At 41.9% G+C, this 15,054-nt stretch overlaps 1 protein-coding gene across 1 annotated transcript in view; it reads left to right on the top strand.

Moving 5' to 3' along the window:
* SYTL3 (synaptotagmin-like 3) overlaps positions 1-13,892 on the top strand; it is a 29,218-nt gene extending 15,326 nt beyond the window's left edge. Inside the window, exons 8-15 of the mRNA XM_010146503.1 lie at positions 2,467-2,613; positions 5,532-5,710; positions 7,871-7,973; positions 9,933-10,103; positions 10,312-10,411; positions 11,449-11,557; positions 12,463-12,668; positions 13,762-13,892. Of these exons, the coding sequence (XP_010144805.1) occupies positions 2,467-2,613; positions 5,532-5,710; positions 7,871-7,973; positions 9,933-10,103; positions 10,312-10,411; positions 11,449-11,557; positions 12,463-12,668; positions 13,762-13,892 (1,146 nt within the window). The remainder of the gene's footprint in view (positions 1-2,466; positions 2,614-5,531; positions 5,711-7,870; positions 7,974-9,932; positions 10,104-10,311; positions 10,412-11,448; positions 11,558-12,462; positions 12,669-13,761) is intronic.
* The last annotated feature ends 1,162 nt before the right edge of the window (positions 13,893-15,054 follow it).

The following is a 15,054-nucleotide window of genomic DNA, read 5'->3' as shown; positions in this document are numbered from 1 at the left end:
AGGTCTTAATATATGTTCGCCATTTCTGTTACAGAATTTGACAGATAGATTCCAATGTTGTTTGTGTGTCAGAGCTCCATTTTTATGTGTCAGGGAGATTTTGTTTAATTCAAACAAGCTGTATTATATTTAAGCTAGAATTTCAGTTTTGCTAGAATTACTGTTGATTTTATTTTTTCCTGTGAATGTCATCTTTGCCATTTAGTTTTTTTAATACTGAAGGAAATTTCTCAGCTGTCCCAGCACTTACATCATGTATCTTCACTGTGATTTTAAAAATTATTTTTAATCTGTCAATGGCATTATTGCATTATACTTCCATTTATTTTTTTTCTTTTCCATCTTTGTTTTAATAAGGGTGGATGTTTACATCCTTACTAGAACTATGACTTAATCTTAGGGCAAAACCTGTTTAAAAGCACACTTTCAAAACTACTAATTCCTCAAATTTGTAATAAAATATGATGGAGAAATCTTACTTGTTGTGATTTCCGCCCAAGAAAGAACTTTCATTTTCTGAAAATGCATCAAAACAGGGTTTTCTTTCCCCTAGAAGGTGTGCATTTTTCTCCTTGGAATGACTGGGAAGTAATAGCTGAACCTCTGCCAGTCTGGATGTGCAGGGTGTAAGACTGGGGCACCACTCAGCCTCAAAAGTAAGACATATATATATGTTTTCCAAATTTGTGATAAACGCTGAGCTTGATTCCTTCAGATGAAAGTTGAAAGAGATTGTATTTAACTTCAGTAAGAGTGAAAAAACCGATCCAATGGCAAGAACTACCAGCCATTGCAACATCTGGGTTTGGGAAGTTAATTGAATAGTTCTCTAGGGCCTCTCACCATCAGAAGCTCCAAGTTCCTCCTTGAAGGAACTGAAATTATACAAGCCTCACGGGGGGAATGAGCAGACATGCCAGGCTTTGGGGAAGCTGTTTGTAGTGCGTCAGTAGCTATGGTCACCCCTCCCACGACAGGAGATGCAAGCTGCTGCAGGCCATACAGCTGGGCTAGGTGCGAGTCTTGCTGACGTGACCTGATGCGAAGTTTAGCACTGCTGGTTAAGTTGCCTTGTGAATCACTTCTCTTCGACAATAGATGAGTCTTCCTGATCCAAGTAGCAGTTAAAATTCAGTGTGTAGCAGGTTGTTTTGGTTAGCAAGTGAAATTGGTGGTGTTTCAGGTTTTTATAAAGCAGAAGACAATTTCTCTGCTGAGGAATATGGTGGTTTAGTTTTGTTTGGTGTGGTGGTTTTTTTTTTTTTTGAGACTATTCTGAATGCAATTTCTGTCTGTTTCCCTCTCAGGAGGGAGCTTAATGAATTCTTACATCTGTTCTTATGTTAGGGCACTTATAACACACAGAAGTTATGTGTAATAACAGCATACTGGTGTGGGTTTTGCACATCCTGTTTATTCAGAAGTAATCTCGATAGATTATCTCCTCTGTTGTCCTCGCTCTTTAGTGCTTTCTGCTGATGGTGCAGGTGGGGTTGCCAGGTCTGTTAAATACGTATTATCTGTTTTTTCTATGCAAATAAATCCTAATCTTTGCTGTTTTGGCCACTCTATATTCTTTCTAGTATTTCAGGTAATCCTTGTTGTACAATTTTTTTTTTGAAGACGTTATTTTCTTAGATCCTAACCCTGTAAAATTTCTTACCTCGCTCTTTTCCTACCCATTGAACTGTGAACGTTCTTTTCATACATTGTATTATCCAGGGGTAGTGGTGTGCCAGAATGGGCTAAAATCTATTTTCAGCGTATTTCTAGCCATATGCATTAGTCTTCTGGCTCTTCATTCTGTTAACTGTTTTATTGGTAACAGAGGTGGCTGAAGGTAAATCTCAGGGAGCTTTGCTACCATATAGCTTAAATTTTCCACAAATTATCAGGGTTTTCATGGGAAGATTGGAAATGTGAATGGACTTAGTCAAAGCAAAGTCAAGAACACCTCAGAAATGTAAACTTTTTCTATAATCAAAGCCAAATAAGAGCTTGTGAGTCTGTTTCTATTTTCAAGTCTCTTTCAACCTATACTCATTCTTGCATAGGTAGACATGGGCATGTGTAATGCATATTGCGAAATAATATCTTTAATTTTTGTTATTTCCTGGAGGCAATTTTTTTTTTCTTGTAAAATTACTGTCTTGTTGAAGGCTAATAAGGCCTGTGTTATTAGTAGACTGTTGTTAGTAATTGCTGTGGTAATGATACTTAGATTAGGTGATGCTTGTTTATTTTAGAAAAGTATGAATGGAATGAATGTACTACTAGCTGAGATGAGAGAGTTGTACATCGACATTTAAATTAAGTTACTACATTGTCTTTGAAATTGTGTCACCTGCGTGACATTGACCAGAGTGAGTTGTAACTGTTTGCTGAATTTTCTTCTGATAGCATTCCTGAAGGAATCGGGCCATTTTTCTTAAATAAAAAAAAAAATTCTTGCTGAATTTCTTACAGATTAAAAATACATCCAGTCTTCAACATCTCGCCACTGGTGCCCAAAATGACAGTGAAATTCTGACCAAAAAGGATTGCAGGGAGGAGGAGGAAGACATAACAACCAGTCCCACACGAGATGCAGTTTTCTGTGATGGCAATAAACATGTAAGTTGAAGGGTAAAGCACCTCAGGACCGGTGCCTAATGGGGACAGATATAAAAGCTAAGGTCTTCTGCAAAATGTGGGTATATTTTGGTTTATATTACAAAATGAAGGAAGAATTTTACTTGAGCTTGTATCTGATGAAAGATTGACAGCCTTTGCCACAGTCTTCATAGTAACATTGTGAACTCTTTGCAGCATAAACCCCGTCAAATTAATAATGGATAATTGAGGGATTGATATACTCATCAATAATGAATAATTGACAGATTAGCTTCCTCTAAATTTTGCAAATGCAACCAGCATTCTTCCTGTTTTGTATTAGGGTTGGTATCGTGAACATGGTTCTTTCTAACCTGTTCTCTTAAAAATCTGTTTAACTGAAAGATTTTGTTATTCTCCAAGAACTGTGGTAATGGAAATGTCATTGGGAATTCAAATACCAGAATGTCAGTGAATGAAGAGGAAGCTGACAGTGATGGAAGCCAAGGGAGCAGTTCATAGGTTTAAGGGACTGAATCATCCTCTGATGGATGGCATTTTGAGTACTGCAAATGAGAGAGAAGGAAACCAGTTATAAATTAATTCAGCACATGCTTTAATGTCTCTGTGATTAACTGTGGCAGCTAATTTCTGTGTATTAGTGATGAGGTTAAGCTGGGTGAAGTATCCAAAGAATCTGTGACTGATATTGTAAGGAAGGGAACTAAAATGATTTTTAGGGAATCAGAATTAAACCAGCCTCCTCATTTTGCAGAGGAGCAGAAGCACACATGACCGTGGTGCACTCTCACAGTTCGTGCGCTGTGGAGTTTGAGATGTTAAACTGACAAATGGGTAACAGCGTCAGATGACATTTGTGATTCATTTTAACTGGGCTATAGACAGCCCAGGCTTAAGTTAAATGTTTTGTACTATCTTATAAAGGGCAAGTTCCATGAAACTTCCCTTTATGGACAAGTGTTGGGTGTTGATGACTGCTCTGTGAAAATGTATCGGGTGGGGTTGCTTTCAGTCATGCCAGTAGGACTGCAATACCTGAAGTCGTTACTAAATCACTGAACCAAAAGGATGAGTGATTGCTGCATCGAATGTATGTGACTCTTGGTCAGATGGGAGGCTTGTGCTGATAGTCAGCCCAGGCATCATTAACCAGAACACCTATCCAGCCTCTCTAAATAAGTAAGAGGTTCTGTGGAATAAATATTAGGGATTCATACAGAACTTTTTTTAGGACATATGAGCTAAGAAAAAAATCCATCTGCATTCCTTTTTCATGAAGAATTTTGGTGGAAAATAAGCATTTTCTGGTCAGATGAATAAAAATATGTCAGTGAATGAAAGAACAGAGCTGAACAAAACCCCAAGGGAGATTTGATTACACTGATACATGTCTCATGGAGGGAGCAAGATTACATGCAACAAGCATCAGGTCAAAACAGTCCTAACACTTCTTGTGGCTTCCTCTGTAAGCACTCTGATCTTTCTTTCGTCAAGTTTGTCTGTAACTGAGAATTATAAGATAGAGTAGATAGCTTCTTCAATCTAATTAAGCTGTTGGTGTGAATTTTAAAATGAATATTTGGCAAGCTGCGCAAACGAAGAAGGGCATCTGCATGGAAGAGAGTTATGATCTTAGAAACATTACTCTGCAATCTCAGCTGCTGGGTTGTGCAATGCAGAACTCCTCGGTTAACCAGTCCTGTGTGGGTCAGTGTTTATTTTCAGAGGGAGGAGTGATCTAACGCAGACATCGTAGCAACCTAGGGCAATGTTGCTCTGAGATTAATCGCAACAACAATTGTCTCTTCATGATATATGCTATGCAGAAAGTTTCTAACACTCAACTTAAAGAATATTATTATGCATGGAGACCAAACTGTTTTGATTGTGTTGGTAATCTGTTACAGTGAAGGCTAGATAGCACCGTAAGGTTAGACATCTGTACCGGGCCACAGAAAGGATTATAGCCTCTTCCTTCATTGCAGTTTCATGGCCTCTGTAAATGCTAGGCACAAATGATGGTTACATATGTGGATGGACAGCATCAAACCTTTGTGCCATAAGCAAGAACAGATGAAAGGAGAACAAAGTGGCTGAGGTGAAATAGGAAACATCTTTAAATTCTTCCCAGAGAGGGTGGTGAGGCACTGGAACAGGTTGCCTAGAGAAGCTGTGGATGCCTCATCCCTGGAAGTGTTCAAGGCCAGGCTGGATGAGGCTCTGAGCAACCTGGTCTAGTGGAAGGTGTCCCTGCCCATGGCAGAGGGGTTGGAACTAGATCGTCTTTAGGGGCCCTTCCAACCCAAACCGTTCTGTGATTCTATATGCACAAACATACGACAACTGCTTGTCTTTGTATTTTAATCTTTGTGAACGGTCTGCTGCAGTATGGAGTATGTAATTTTTAGATGGAGTTGGAGCATCTTGTAGAGTATTTACTGGATGTGCAAAGCCTCTTTTGTATCATTTAATACGTGAGAGGACTTAACATCTCGGCAGTGTACCCTACTATGAGATATGTATTAAAAGCACTCTAGTTCGATGTTTTTTGTGCTCTTAGATTTCAGAGATGTTTTTTACTCTCTTCCTATTAGACACATCTCATTTTTCTCATGGGAAGCCACATAGCAGTTTTATTTGGAGCCAATTTCTAGATCTAGAAGTTATCCAAGAAAACATTTTCTTAGCCTAAAGAGCTTACTGAAGAGAAAAAGGCAAAGCAGTAGACTTACAATTACAGTCATAATTTTCAAGGCTGTTTTGGAAGCAACAGAACGTTTTCTACAGGTGACCTTAAATCTTTGTGATTTGCAGTAGCTCTAGAGTCGTGTTTGTAAAGCTACTGACCTTTGAGGGAAATAAGGGTTTTGTCCTGTTTGATCTGAAGCTACTTTTCTCAAACACTTGTCTTTTCTTAGGGGAGTTTGTATAGCCTTAACAGCACTTGCACAGAGTCTGGCAATTTTGGCAAGGCTAACGTCACAGGAGAAATAGAATTTGCCGTAAGATACATCTTCAAGGCTTGCATCTTAGAAGTTTGCATCAAGGGGTGCAAGAACCTGGCTTATGGAGAAGAGAAGAAGAAAAAGTGTAACCCGTAAGTATTTTGTAGAGAAGGAGAAAATAATAAGAAAAATATTCTGGTTTTAAGATAGTTATGTTGTGATTGAAATGGGTTGATACCATGATGGTATGCCATGTTAGTACTGTTAGAACATCCAGCACGTAAACCAGCCCTTTTTATGTATACACAGATAATAGGTTTCATACCAGCACTTATTCCATTCTGACCATTTTCTGCTAGTATTTGTCTCTTCCCCTGCCTGTGACCAGGCAGTTGGGTATCCGTCTTGCTGATGACCACCTTTTGGATCTTGAAAATAGCTGTTCAGATTCTGGCTGGTGAGTTGTGCCCACAAAATTCATACATAAGCGGCTAAAGGATGAGATGGTATGTTCCTAATTCATCTGCTGACTCACTGTGGGTCACTGGGGGATTACTGTATTACTTCTGTGCTTCCATCTTCTGTATTAAGAATAGGAATTCCAGAATCTGCAAGACATTTTAAAATCTAAAGCTGTTTCGTAATTATGTGTTATTGTACAAGGACGAAATACCTGCTTCTGTGAATAAAACATGCAATAGAAATTTTTGGTTGGATAGTTAAGCATTGGTGATTTGTCTGCTGTTACCAAAGGATCCTCTCTGGCCACGCAGCAACCATTCCTGAAAATCACCAGGTAGAATACCTACCTACCTGCACCTGCCCCTGCTGTCACGCTGTGTTTGAGCACTTGAGTGACCACATTGGAATTGTGGAGTTGCACTTCTGCACGTCTGGCAGAGGATGCTTGTGAAGAAGAGCTCGGTGGTGAAAGGGACCTTGCTGGAACAGCAGCTCGTGAGGCAGGGCAGTTTGGGAGCTCGGCAGAAGTGGGTCAAGGTTCTTTAAGTCCCTGGGTAACTGAGCCTGGCAAACAGGTGTAGGAAGCCTGAAAGGCACTGTAGGAAGTGCTGTGTAGTGAACATTACGTTCTCTATTGGTATATATTTCTGTTGTTTCCAGGCCAACAGAAAAAGTGCAGTCAGTGTGCTCACGCAATTGCCAACAAGCAGATTTGTAACTGCTGTTTAAAACCACTTGGATTATTTAGCTTGTTGAGTGGCTTGAGGTCTGACTGGCTACTTCTTAATTAAATTGGTCTGAGGTGATAGAGGCTAAAACCTCTAGTACCTGAATATTTTAAAAAGGTAGTTTTACTTCTGGATAAATTTGGCAAGAGTGGGGAAGATGTGTGACAGTTCTGCACAGATGATGTCAGATACAGCTGATTTTATTTACTCAGTAGGTTAATCAAGAAGTTGGTTTAAAATGGGTTGAAATCATAATATCTGAAATGAATACAACAAATACAGTTTAAAAATATTTAGGATTATGTTAACAATCACTCCTTTCCCTGACAAGCTGTAAGCCAGCACTCTCTGTTGCTAATACTCCTTAGTTCTGCAGCCGTAACACAAATACAGCCCACTGAACTCATAGTGGGGGGAATATTGAAGTGTTCATGTTCACCTGACCTACACATGAGAAACTTTGGGTAGGAGTCGTTGGTGTTTCTAGAATTTTATTTACTGGTTTCCTTTGAATCAATGTTAGGGCAACTTTGAGCACTTTAGACAATCTCTCACTTTCACTCTAGTGGCTATTACAACAATTAGCATTTGTAAGAGTCATTAATTATTATGTATTATTTGTATGATTATACCTGGTTTTGCCAAGTGATACTTGGTGTTGTAAAGGTGAGAGATTTTCTTCATGAACAAGCAGCAGCAATGATCCTGAAGTTGACAGAGTTGATTTATTTTTTTGTTGTTTTTTCCTTTGAGCACATAATATGCTGAGTTTTGTCATCATAAAACTGTCACTACAACTGACAAGGTGACTTCCTTGGTGGCTGTTTTATCTGAGGCAACGAGTATGAAAAGAAAATATTCCTATTCAGATCCTAATCCTTTCTCAATTAGAACAGAATTGAAATACATTCGTTGAATGATATACAGGGATCCTTAGAGTCTGTCTACTTGTATTGAGGAAGGCTATAAATTTGCCATTTTATTGCTTGGAAAATTACAAAGCTAATAAAATAGTTAAACAACTAATTAAAACCTCCTCTCATCTAATTAACTTTTCTTCGTAGTTTGATCTCCCCCACTCCCTTTCTGGTCACTTTCCATCTATCTTCTCTATCTCACAAGGTATGTTAAGGTTTATTTGCTTCCTGATAAATCTCCCCGGAGTAAGCGGAAGACGGCTGTCAAAAGGAGCACGGTGGATCCAGAATACAATGAGACTTTGAAGGTACTGTCTGCAACTGTGTGCCTAAGCACATTCATTTTTCCATGGTAATGTCTCCTTTTGTAAGGTACAATCCCGCAAGTTCGGAATGTCCTGATGGGGCAAATCTAGGAGTCACTAACAACAATGATTAAAAAAATTACATTTTCCAGTCTAAGTAAGAGAAAATTCTTTTGGAGCTACAATAGTCAATTGCAAACAATCACAGGAGTCTGCCTTTGTCCATGAAAGGCCTTTTGAGTTCAGTGTTCTCACTTACCCTGTGTCAAAAGCAGTGTCTCCCCTAGACACCTTTCTTGTACTTTCAGGAACAGGGCGTACATCAGAGCATAGTTGGTACGTGACACAAGTATCCCTGTTGGCAGTGCCACTGGGCATGTCTCTCTGCAGTTAGCAGGATGCTAACTGAATTCTACCACCTCTAAAATGTCTGCTTCCTTTCCCCTGTGCAGCTGATGCTGGGACGTCTTTGTAGTGTCTGATCTCAAACATTAAGAATCCCACCAGAGAACAGTAGTTATGATTTCAGTTCCTTAATCACTTGCAATATTACTTCCTGGATCCTTGTAAGAAGTGTGCGTAGAAAATACGCTGGCTTCACAGGCACTTAATGAAATGTGAAGCTGAGTACTGTCCAGTGGGAGAGGTTTGGTTTAGTTTGGTTGTTCCCAGCCCCAGTTTCATACTCTGATCCCTACAAACCCATCTCTGTGCACATCAGCAAGCTGCAGCAGCACGTTACGATGACGAGTTCTTCAGTAACGTGTTGTCTTGGAAGAGAGATGAAAGCAAGTGAACAGAGGGACAAACGTGTATTGTTGATCCTTGAACTATGCAAACGTTTCACTGTTACCCCATCTCTGGGAGCGTATGAACATCAAGAATTTGTAGTGAGTGAAACAGGCAAAATCTTTGAAAAGACAATGGTTAAAATTTGATAACAACAAAAAATGGATTTATGTATCCCGAAGTCTGTATATAGGGTTTAAATTGGAGAAAATAGAGCCTGATTTTGGAATAATTAGTCCTAATTTTATGGTTCTTCAATGCCAGCGTCATGCAGACCTGATAAATGGAGAGTGAGAGCCATGCCGGAGCTGGCTGCGTGAACACTAAGGATAGTTTTGCTAGAAATGTTTTTTAAATTAGATTAATTATTAGTTCATCCAGAGTAGCAGAAATGGCCAAAGGAGCGCAGCACTGGTGCAGGTAAACTACGTCATGACACTGTGACTCAGCTCGGTGGGATTCAGCTGAAAACAGAGGTAGCCACGTTAGAGGTGTGTAAGTGCTCTCAGGATCACTGCCTGTGGTGACGGGTGGTTTTCCCCAGAGCCCACACCCAGCTTATGATGCAGCAGCCTAATGTGGGTAGCAATGCCCTCACCTCCATTTTTCAGTCCGGGTGGGTGAACCAGCCTCGCATTTACCAGCCTCATGTGGGTATATTAGATACCCAACAATCTCTCAAAGGTCTCTAACTATGTCTTGGGAGTGGATCAGGGCTTTAATTAGTGGTCAGCTGAATTACTCCCTTGCCCCTGCTGACTGCACTGAGTAGATGTGCACTGATTGGAATGGAAGTTTCAGCACCTTTTGTTGGGTTGTCTTAATCTTGGAATGACCTCCAGAGCGGCCAAATTCTGCTGGGAGTGTACACCAAATATAAAATAACCTAGCAAAAATGGTCAAGAACTACATGAAGTTCTGAAACAATAATCAAAATCTCTGGCAAGGCAGGCCAAAGTATTCCTGGAATGTTGTTTCATATTTCAATGAGCATTATTTAGCTTGTAAGTAGTGGGGTAACATGCAAATTGCAAGGCACAGTCAGACGACACAGTTCTGTCTGCACCCAGACGCCTGCAGCCATGCTGCGTCTGGGCTCCCTTTGAGCAGGTTATGAGCGTGGGCCTGCATTCTCCCTCTCTATTCCTTGGTCAACGCTGTTTGTCTTTCCAGTACAAGATTGAATACCCACAGCTGGGAAGTCGGCAGCTTCAGATCTCTGTGTGGCATGCAGGATCACTCAAATACCGGGTGTTTTTGGGGGAAGTGGTGATTCCACTGGCAACATGGAATTTTGAAGATAACTCGATGCAGTTGTTCAGCTGGTACCAGCTCAAACACAAGGTGATTCTTCGTTTCTGTGCTTAGTTGTATCTTAAGAGCAGGGTGTAGTGAAGGCTATGGAAAAGATCACCCTTCTGAGGTCATTGAGGGGAAAATGCTGTCAATCCTGCCCCTTAGTAAGACAAGATGTGGACATAAATAAGCTGTGAGAACGATGTGGAATAGAATGATTGCACTAATGCAGATTTTTGTATGTCCCTTTCTTCAGCTTGAAAAGCCTGAAGATGATCTTAACCAGTACAGCAGTGAACTCCTTGTGTCTGCAAGACTGTCAGTACCAGCCCAGTACAAAAATTTCCAGTTTGAAGGTATAAAATGTTTTAGCATACATGAATCCCTTGGCTAGAAAATAGTTGAGATCGAGGAAGGACTGACAACGTGTCCATATAATAATATTCCTGTATGGGGGTTATACTACCTGCTGCAAATGGGTGGTTTGTGGTCTATTATATTTTGATTAAAATCCAAACATTTACCAAATTAATCTTTTTGTTCTTCTTAACTCTTAACAAAAGCTGGACATTATAATGGCATCAGCATGATGGTTTCAGCTGTTTGGCAAGCTTGTGTCTGCCATGGTGTTATATCCTTATTCTGGAGATGATGCAGCAGTTCTACTGCCCAAGGTCTAGACTGCCAATCTAGGGAAAAAGGGAAATGGCTGCAAGGGTACCAGACCAGGACCCTTGGCTTCCTCCAGTGCTCTCATTTTAGAGACACGGTTTCACTTAGAAGATGTTAGGTTCCAAATGTACAGTCAGGATTCAGTTTCTGGTAATGGAAGACTTGTAAGGTGCATTAAGTATTGCTGTAGTGTGTCAGAGCACCTGCTGGTGGAGTAAAATAAATGCTCTGGGAGGGGGGGAAGGGATCAGACAACCTCATTTTCCTTACCTCCCTAGATCATAGTGAGGTATATAGAGGTCAGTGCTCTAGTAATTGCTCTCAGGACCATAGCAACAAGTGGAGACCAATAGAAAGATCTAAGTAGCTGTCAGATTAATTTTGTTCCCTCTTCTTTTCCAAATGACCCCAAAGTTACCAGCTTGCTTTCTTCCATTTTTCCTCCCTATATGTGTCTGTGGATTGGGTCTCTGCTCTGTCGCTGGGTTAGCGGTTGGGCTTGACAATTGTTAGGTCTTTTCTGACATAAACAGTTCTGATTCTATTCTGTAACAGAGGAGTGCGGTATCCAATCATGGGTTTGGCTGTATTTGCTTTTTTTGTATGAATCATACACTCTACCAGCAGGCTAAAAGTCTTTCAAATGATCGTAATAGAGCTCAAGGAGTCCTTATCAGCTGAACTAACCAGTTATTTTATGGGATAAATGCTCCCATTTCAGGAAAAAAAGACCAAGGAGTTCCTAACTGCCAGCTTCAGGTTATGGTCTCTGGGGCCAAGAACCTGCCCGTGCTGAGATCTGCCGGAATGCCAAACCCCTTTGTTAAAGGGTATGTATGAGACCTAAGGCCTCTTACAGCAAATGTCACTCCATCCTGTGCAAAGGTGTGTGTTAATGAGTTCTCAGCAGGAGACTGGAATGTGAAAGCGGCACTGTCCACACTCCTAGTCAGGCTTGCTTGTAAGGGTGATGTTGGAACAGCAGCGCTCAGCAGGGCAGTGCTGGGACCCACCTGCTCTTTGCGTGCTGAATGGAACTTCAGAATTTACTTATGTCATTAAAATTTAGGGTTCACTACTTTAAGTATCTCCTTTTAGATATTAGGAGAGGGGAAAAAAATGCAAATCAGGAGGGTATTTTCATTCCTCTTCTCAGCAGTGCCTTTGCAGGATTAAATACAGCTTTGGGTACACTGAAAAGGCAACTTTTATCCTCTCCATTCTAGGTATTTTAAAAGAGGAGGGACTGCATTTTGCTTCAATGTGCTGATAGATTGTATGTGGGATCATTTGACTGTCTTACTGTCAGGCATCAGATGCCACTGGAATCACGATACTGCGGGTACAAGGTCTCACCAAGCCACTTCACCCGCTGTGGCACCTATCCTCAGTGGAATGGGTGAGCGGTTTATCTCCTGGAAGGCAGGAGATAAAGTATTGGATACTTCGTTGTATAAGTACTGGATAACAGAATGGGGAGTAAAGACTCCCTCGGCAGTTGGTGACAGCAGGGGAAAAGCAGGCCAGAAAAGCCTGCTTGCACCCACACTGAAGGCAGACAGGAAAAGGAGCAAATCCCAAAACACACCCTAGCACCGTGTTCTACCTTGCACTTATTTCAGCTGAACTCTTTCGCTGTTTAGGGGAAACCCAAGGGCCCTAAGTGATTATTGCAAACGTTCCTTTTTCTGGTTGAGGACTGGGTAATCTTACTGAACTCTTTGTGTTTGGGAAGTTGTCTCATCCTTCCAGACCAAGCGGAAGTCAAGCTAAAGTCTCCTGTCATGAAGAAGGAAGCCTGTCCCCAGTGGAAACACTTGTTTGTCTTTGATGGTGTTACTCCAGCCCAGCTACAGCAATCATGTCTACACTTGACTGTCTGGGACCACTCAACTTTCAGCTCAAGCGATCAGTTCCTAGGAGGAGCCAAGCTTGGGGCCAGTAAGTTCTTTATCCCTGAAAACTGCAGGTATTTGGGGGAAAAAAGTTTGGCCAGTATACATTCTAAACAGTAACATATACCCTGTGCTATTTGCTGCCTGCTCTCATGTGCCTACACAGCCCGTCATAAGCAACTCGCAATCTGGGCCTTCGATCCCGCCAGAACCGATGTGTTTGTTTTAGTCAGGTCTGCGCAGGAGCTCCAGGTCATCCGTCAGAATTTTCAGGACGACCATTTGTTCGGATGGTAACTGTCAGGATCAGAGCCTGGCCGTGCAGAAGAGGGGCACAGAAAAGTTGGGTGGAGTCAACTCGCCTGTCTGCATCTGAGCTCTGTTTGCATTTTTTAAAACTTGTTCCTTGAGCTGTTTTCTATGAACGGGGCAGTTTTAAATGCTGGCTCATCAGAAGGATGCACAAAGTCCTTCCAGACTGGATGTGGCTTTGAGCAACCTGGTCTAGTGCAAGGTGTCCCTGCCCATGGCAGGGGGGTTGGAACTAGATGGTCTGTAAGGTCCCTTCCAACCCTAACCATTCTATGATTCTATGACTTAGCAGACTCCACCCTTGCTTATATTTCTGCTTATTATTTCACATCCACAAATGAAACCAATCAATGGGCGAGACCGAAAGTGAAGGGTGCGTGCCTGAGTTCAGGGCTCTGTTCCAGCACAGCCAGCCCACTTTCTCAAGGCTGAGAAATCCCTAAGAAACCCTCCGCTCCCCGAGTAGGCCCCATTTAACTGGCCGTTGAGCAGGGAAGCGTTGTCACTTGGAGACTGCGCAACGGGGTCCCTGCAGCAGGAACCGTAGTGCTGTGCTGCCGTTTTCAGTGTGCACACTTGCTCCTCTGCATTTAGTCACGCAACCAAAACCTCCTTCCTTGCTGCTGGCTCAGCATGATCCTAGTTCAACGGGATGTAAACAGTGCTTCAAAGTGTAACTGCAACTAGTTGCAACTAGCGCCTTAAGGGCTACGGAAGAGCTGGAATCGCTGGAAAAGCAGGTTGTCTGTTACAAGTCAGTTGGGCCAGAAGCTGGCTAAGGCTGAGTGAAAAGTAACTCTGGGACCTTTCCTTTTGCTTTTCTGCAGGGGAATCGTTTGGCTCTACAGCCCTTGGTTCTCAGCCAGTGCTCCAATGGCAGGAAGTGCTCCGCAGCCCAAACGCATGGATGGACTTTACACTTGTACTGCACTCAAATAAGGAAAACTTTAAAGCATGAGACACTGCCACACAGTAACCCTTCCCCAGGTGTGATGTTTTGCGTTTAAGTGGCAGGTACCTTTCAGGTCTGGGGACAGGCACACCACAACAGTACCTACTCCAGCATGTGGGGCACAGAGGTATGCATCTGACAGCCTGTGACATCCTGAAGGCTTCGTTTCTCCAGAAGTCAAGGCTGTGTTGTGCGCATCTCTAGCTGGAGTATAAGGTCAGTGTTGTCACTCCTGAAGACACAAGCTCAGTTGGAAATGCATTTTGGAGACAGGGTACCATGACCCTGATAAGTTTTTTGTTTCTGGGTACAGCAGAACTGTAACTACATAGTTTAATCACAGCTAGGACTACTTCTCAGAGGCAAGAACTGTCACCTTAAAGTTACATGCTTTCACTTTGATCTTGATGTTTTATATACACGTTCAGCAATAATTAAAAACTTGCTTATCTCTACCTGCTTGCTGCAAATGGTTAATTCCAGAGCACAGAGGGGTTAGCATTATCTACAGCACCACTATTACTTCACATGACCCTAAAACCCTCTGGCCTGTAGCCACCTGCCTTTCAAAAGTGTGCTGCATCATGGTGCTTAAAACCAAATAAATGCATAGATGCTCCCTCAGCAGGAGGAGAGTGGGACAACAGCTCACAGAGTAAGCGCAGGGAGTTCCTTGGTCTTAGCAGTTGTTGCTATAAGACAGCATTAACAACTGATCCATACGGTGCGCAGCCCAGGATGAGAGTTTAGCTACAGATTTACTTATTCGTGTGACTTGGGCCTTCAGCTGGCATTTCACCAACTACTACGTCAGTTCACTTGAAGTCAGATGTAGCATTACAGGCAGCAGAAGCTTCATACATATGACTATAACTAGTGCTGTTGCTGCACACCTCTTCCCTGGGGCTTGGGTGAAGCCAGTCACACTTGTCCCTACAGCAAGTCTCCTTTTGTCCCTTCCAGCTCGATGTGGCTTTTAAGGGATTCAGAGCTAAGAGACACAGATGTATAGGCCAAACTCAGGAACTAAAAGAGCAGTAGCACAAGAAACGCTTGACTCCAAGTCCTTTGTTACTTTGCAGATCTTTTATTTAGGTGGTTGCTGCTGTGGATAAAAAAACCCACACACGATTCAACTCAAGTATAAAGCAGCAGAGATGTTGTAAAT

This window comes from Eurypyga helias, unplaced genomic scaffold (genome assembly GCF_000690775.1).
Source record: "Eurypyga helias isolate BGI_N326 unplaced genomic scaffold, ASM69077v1 scaffold25962, whole genome shotgun sequence".
NCBI classification, from domain to species: Eukaryota; Metazoa; Chordata; class Aves; order Eurypygiformes; family Eurypygidae; genus Eurypyga; species Eurypyga helias.
This window is presented reverse-complemented; position numbering and strand designations above follow the sequence as displayed.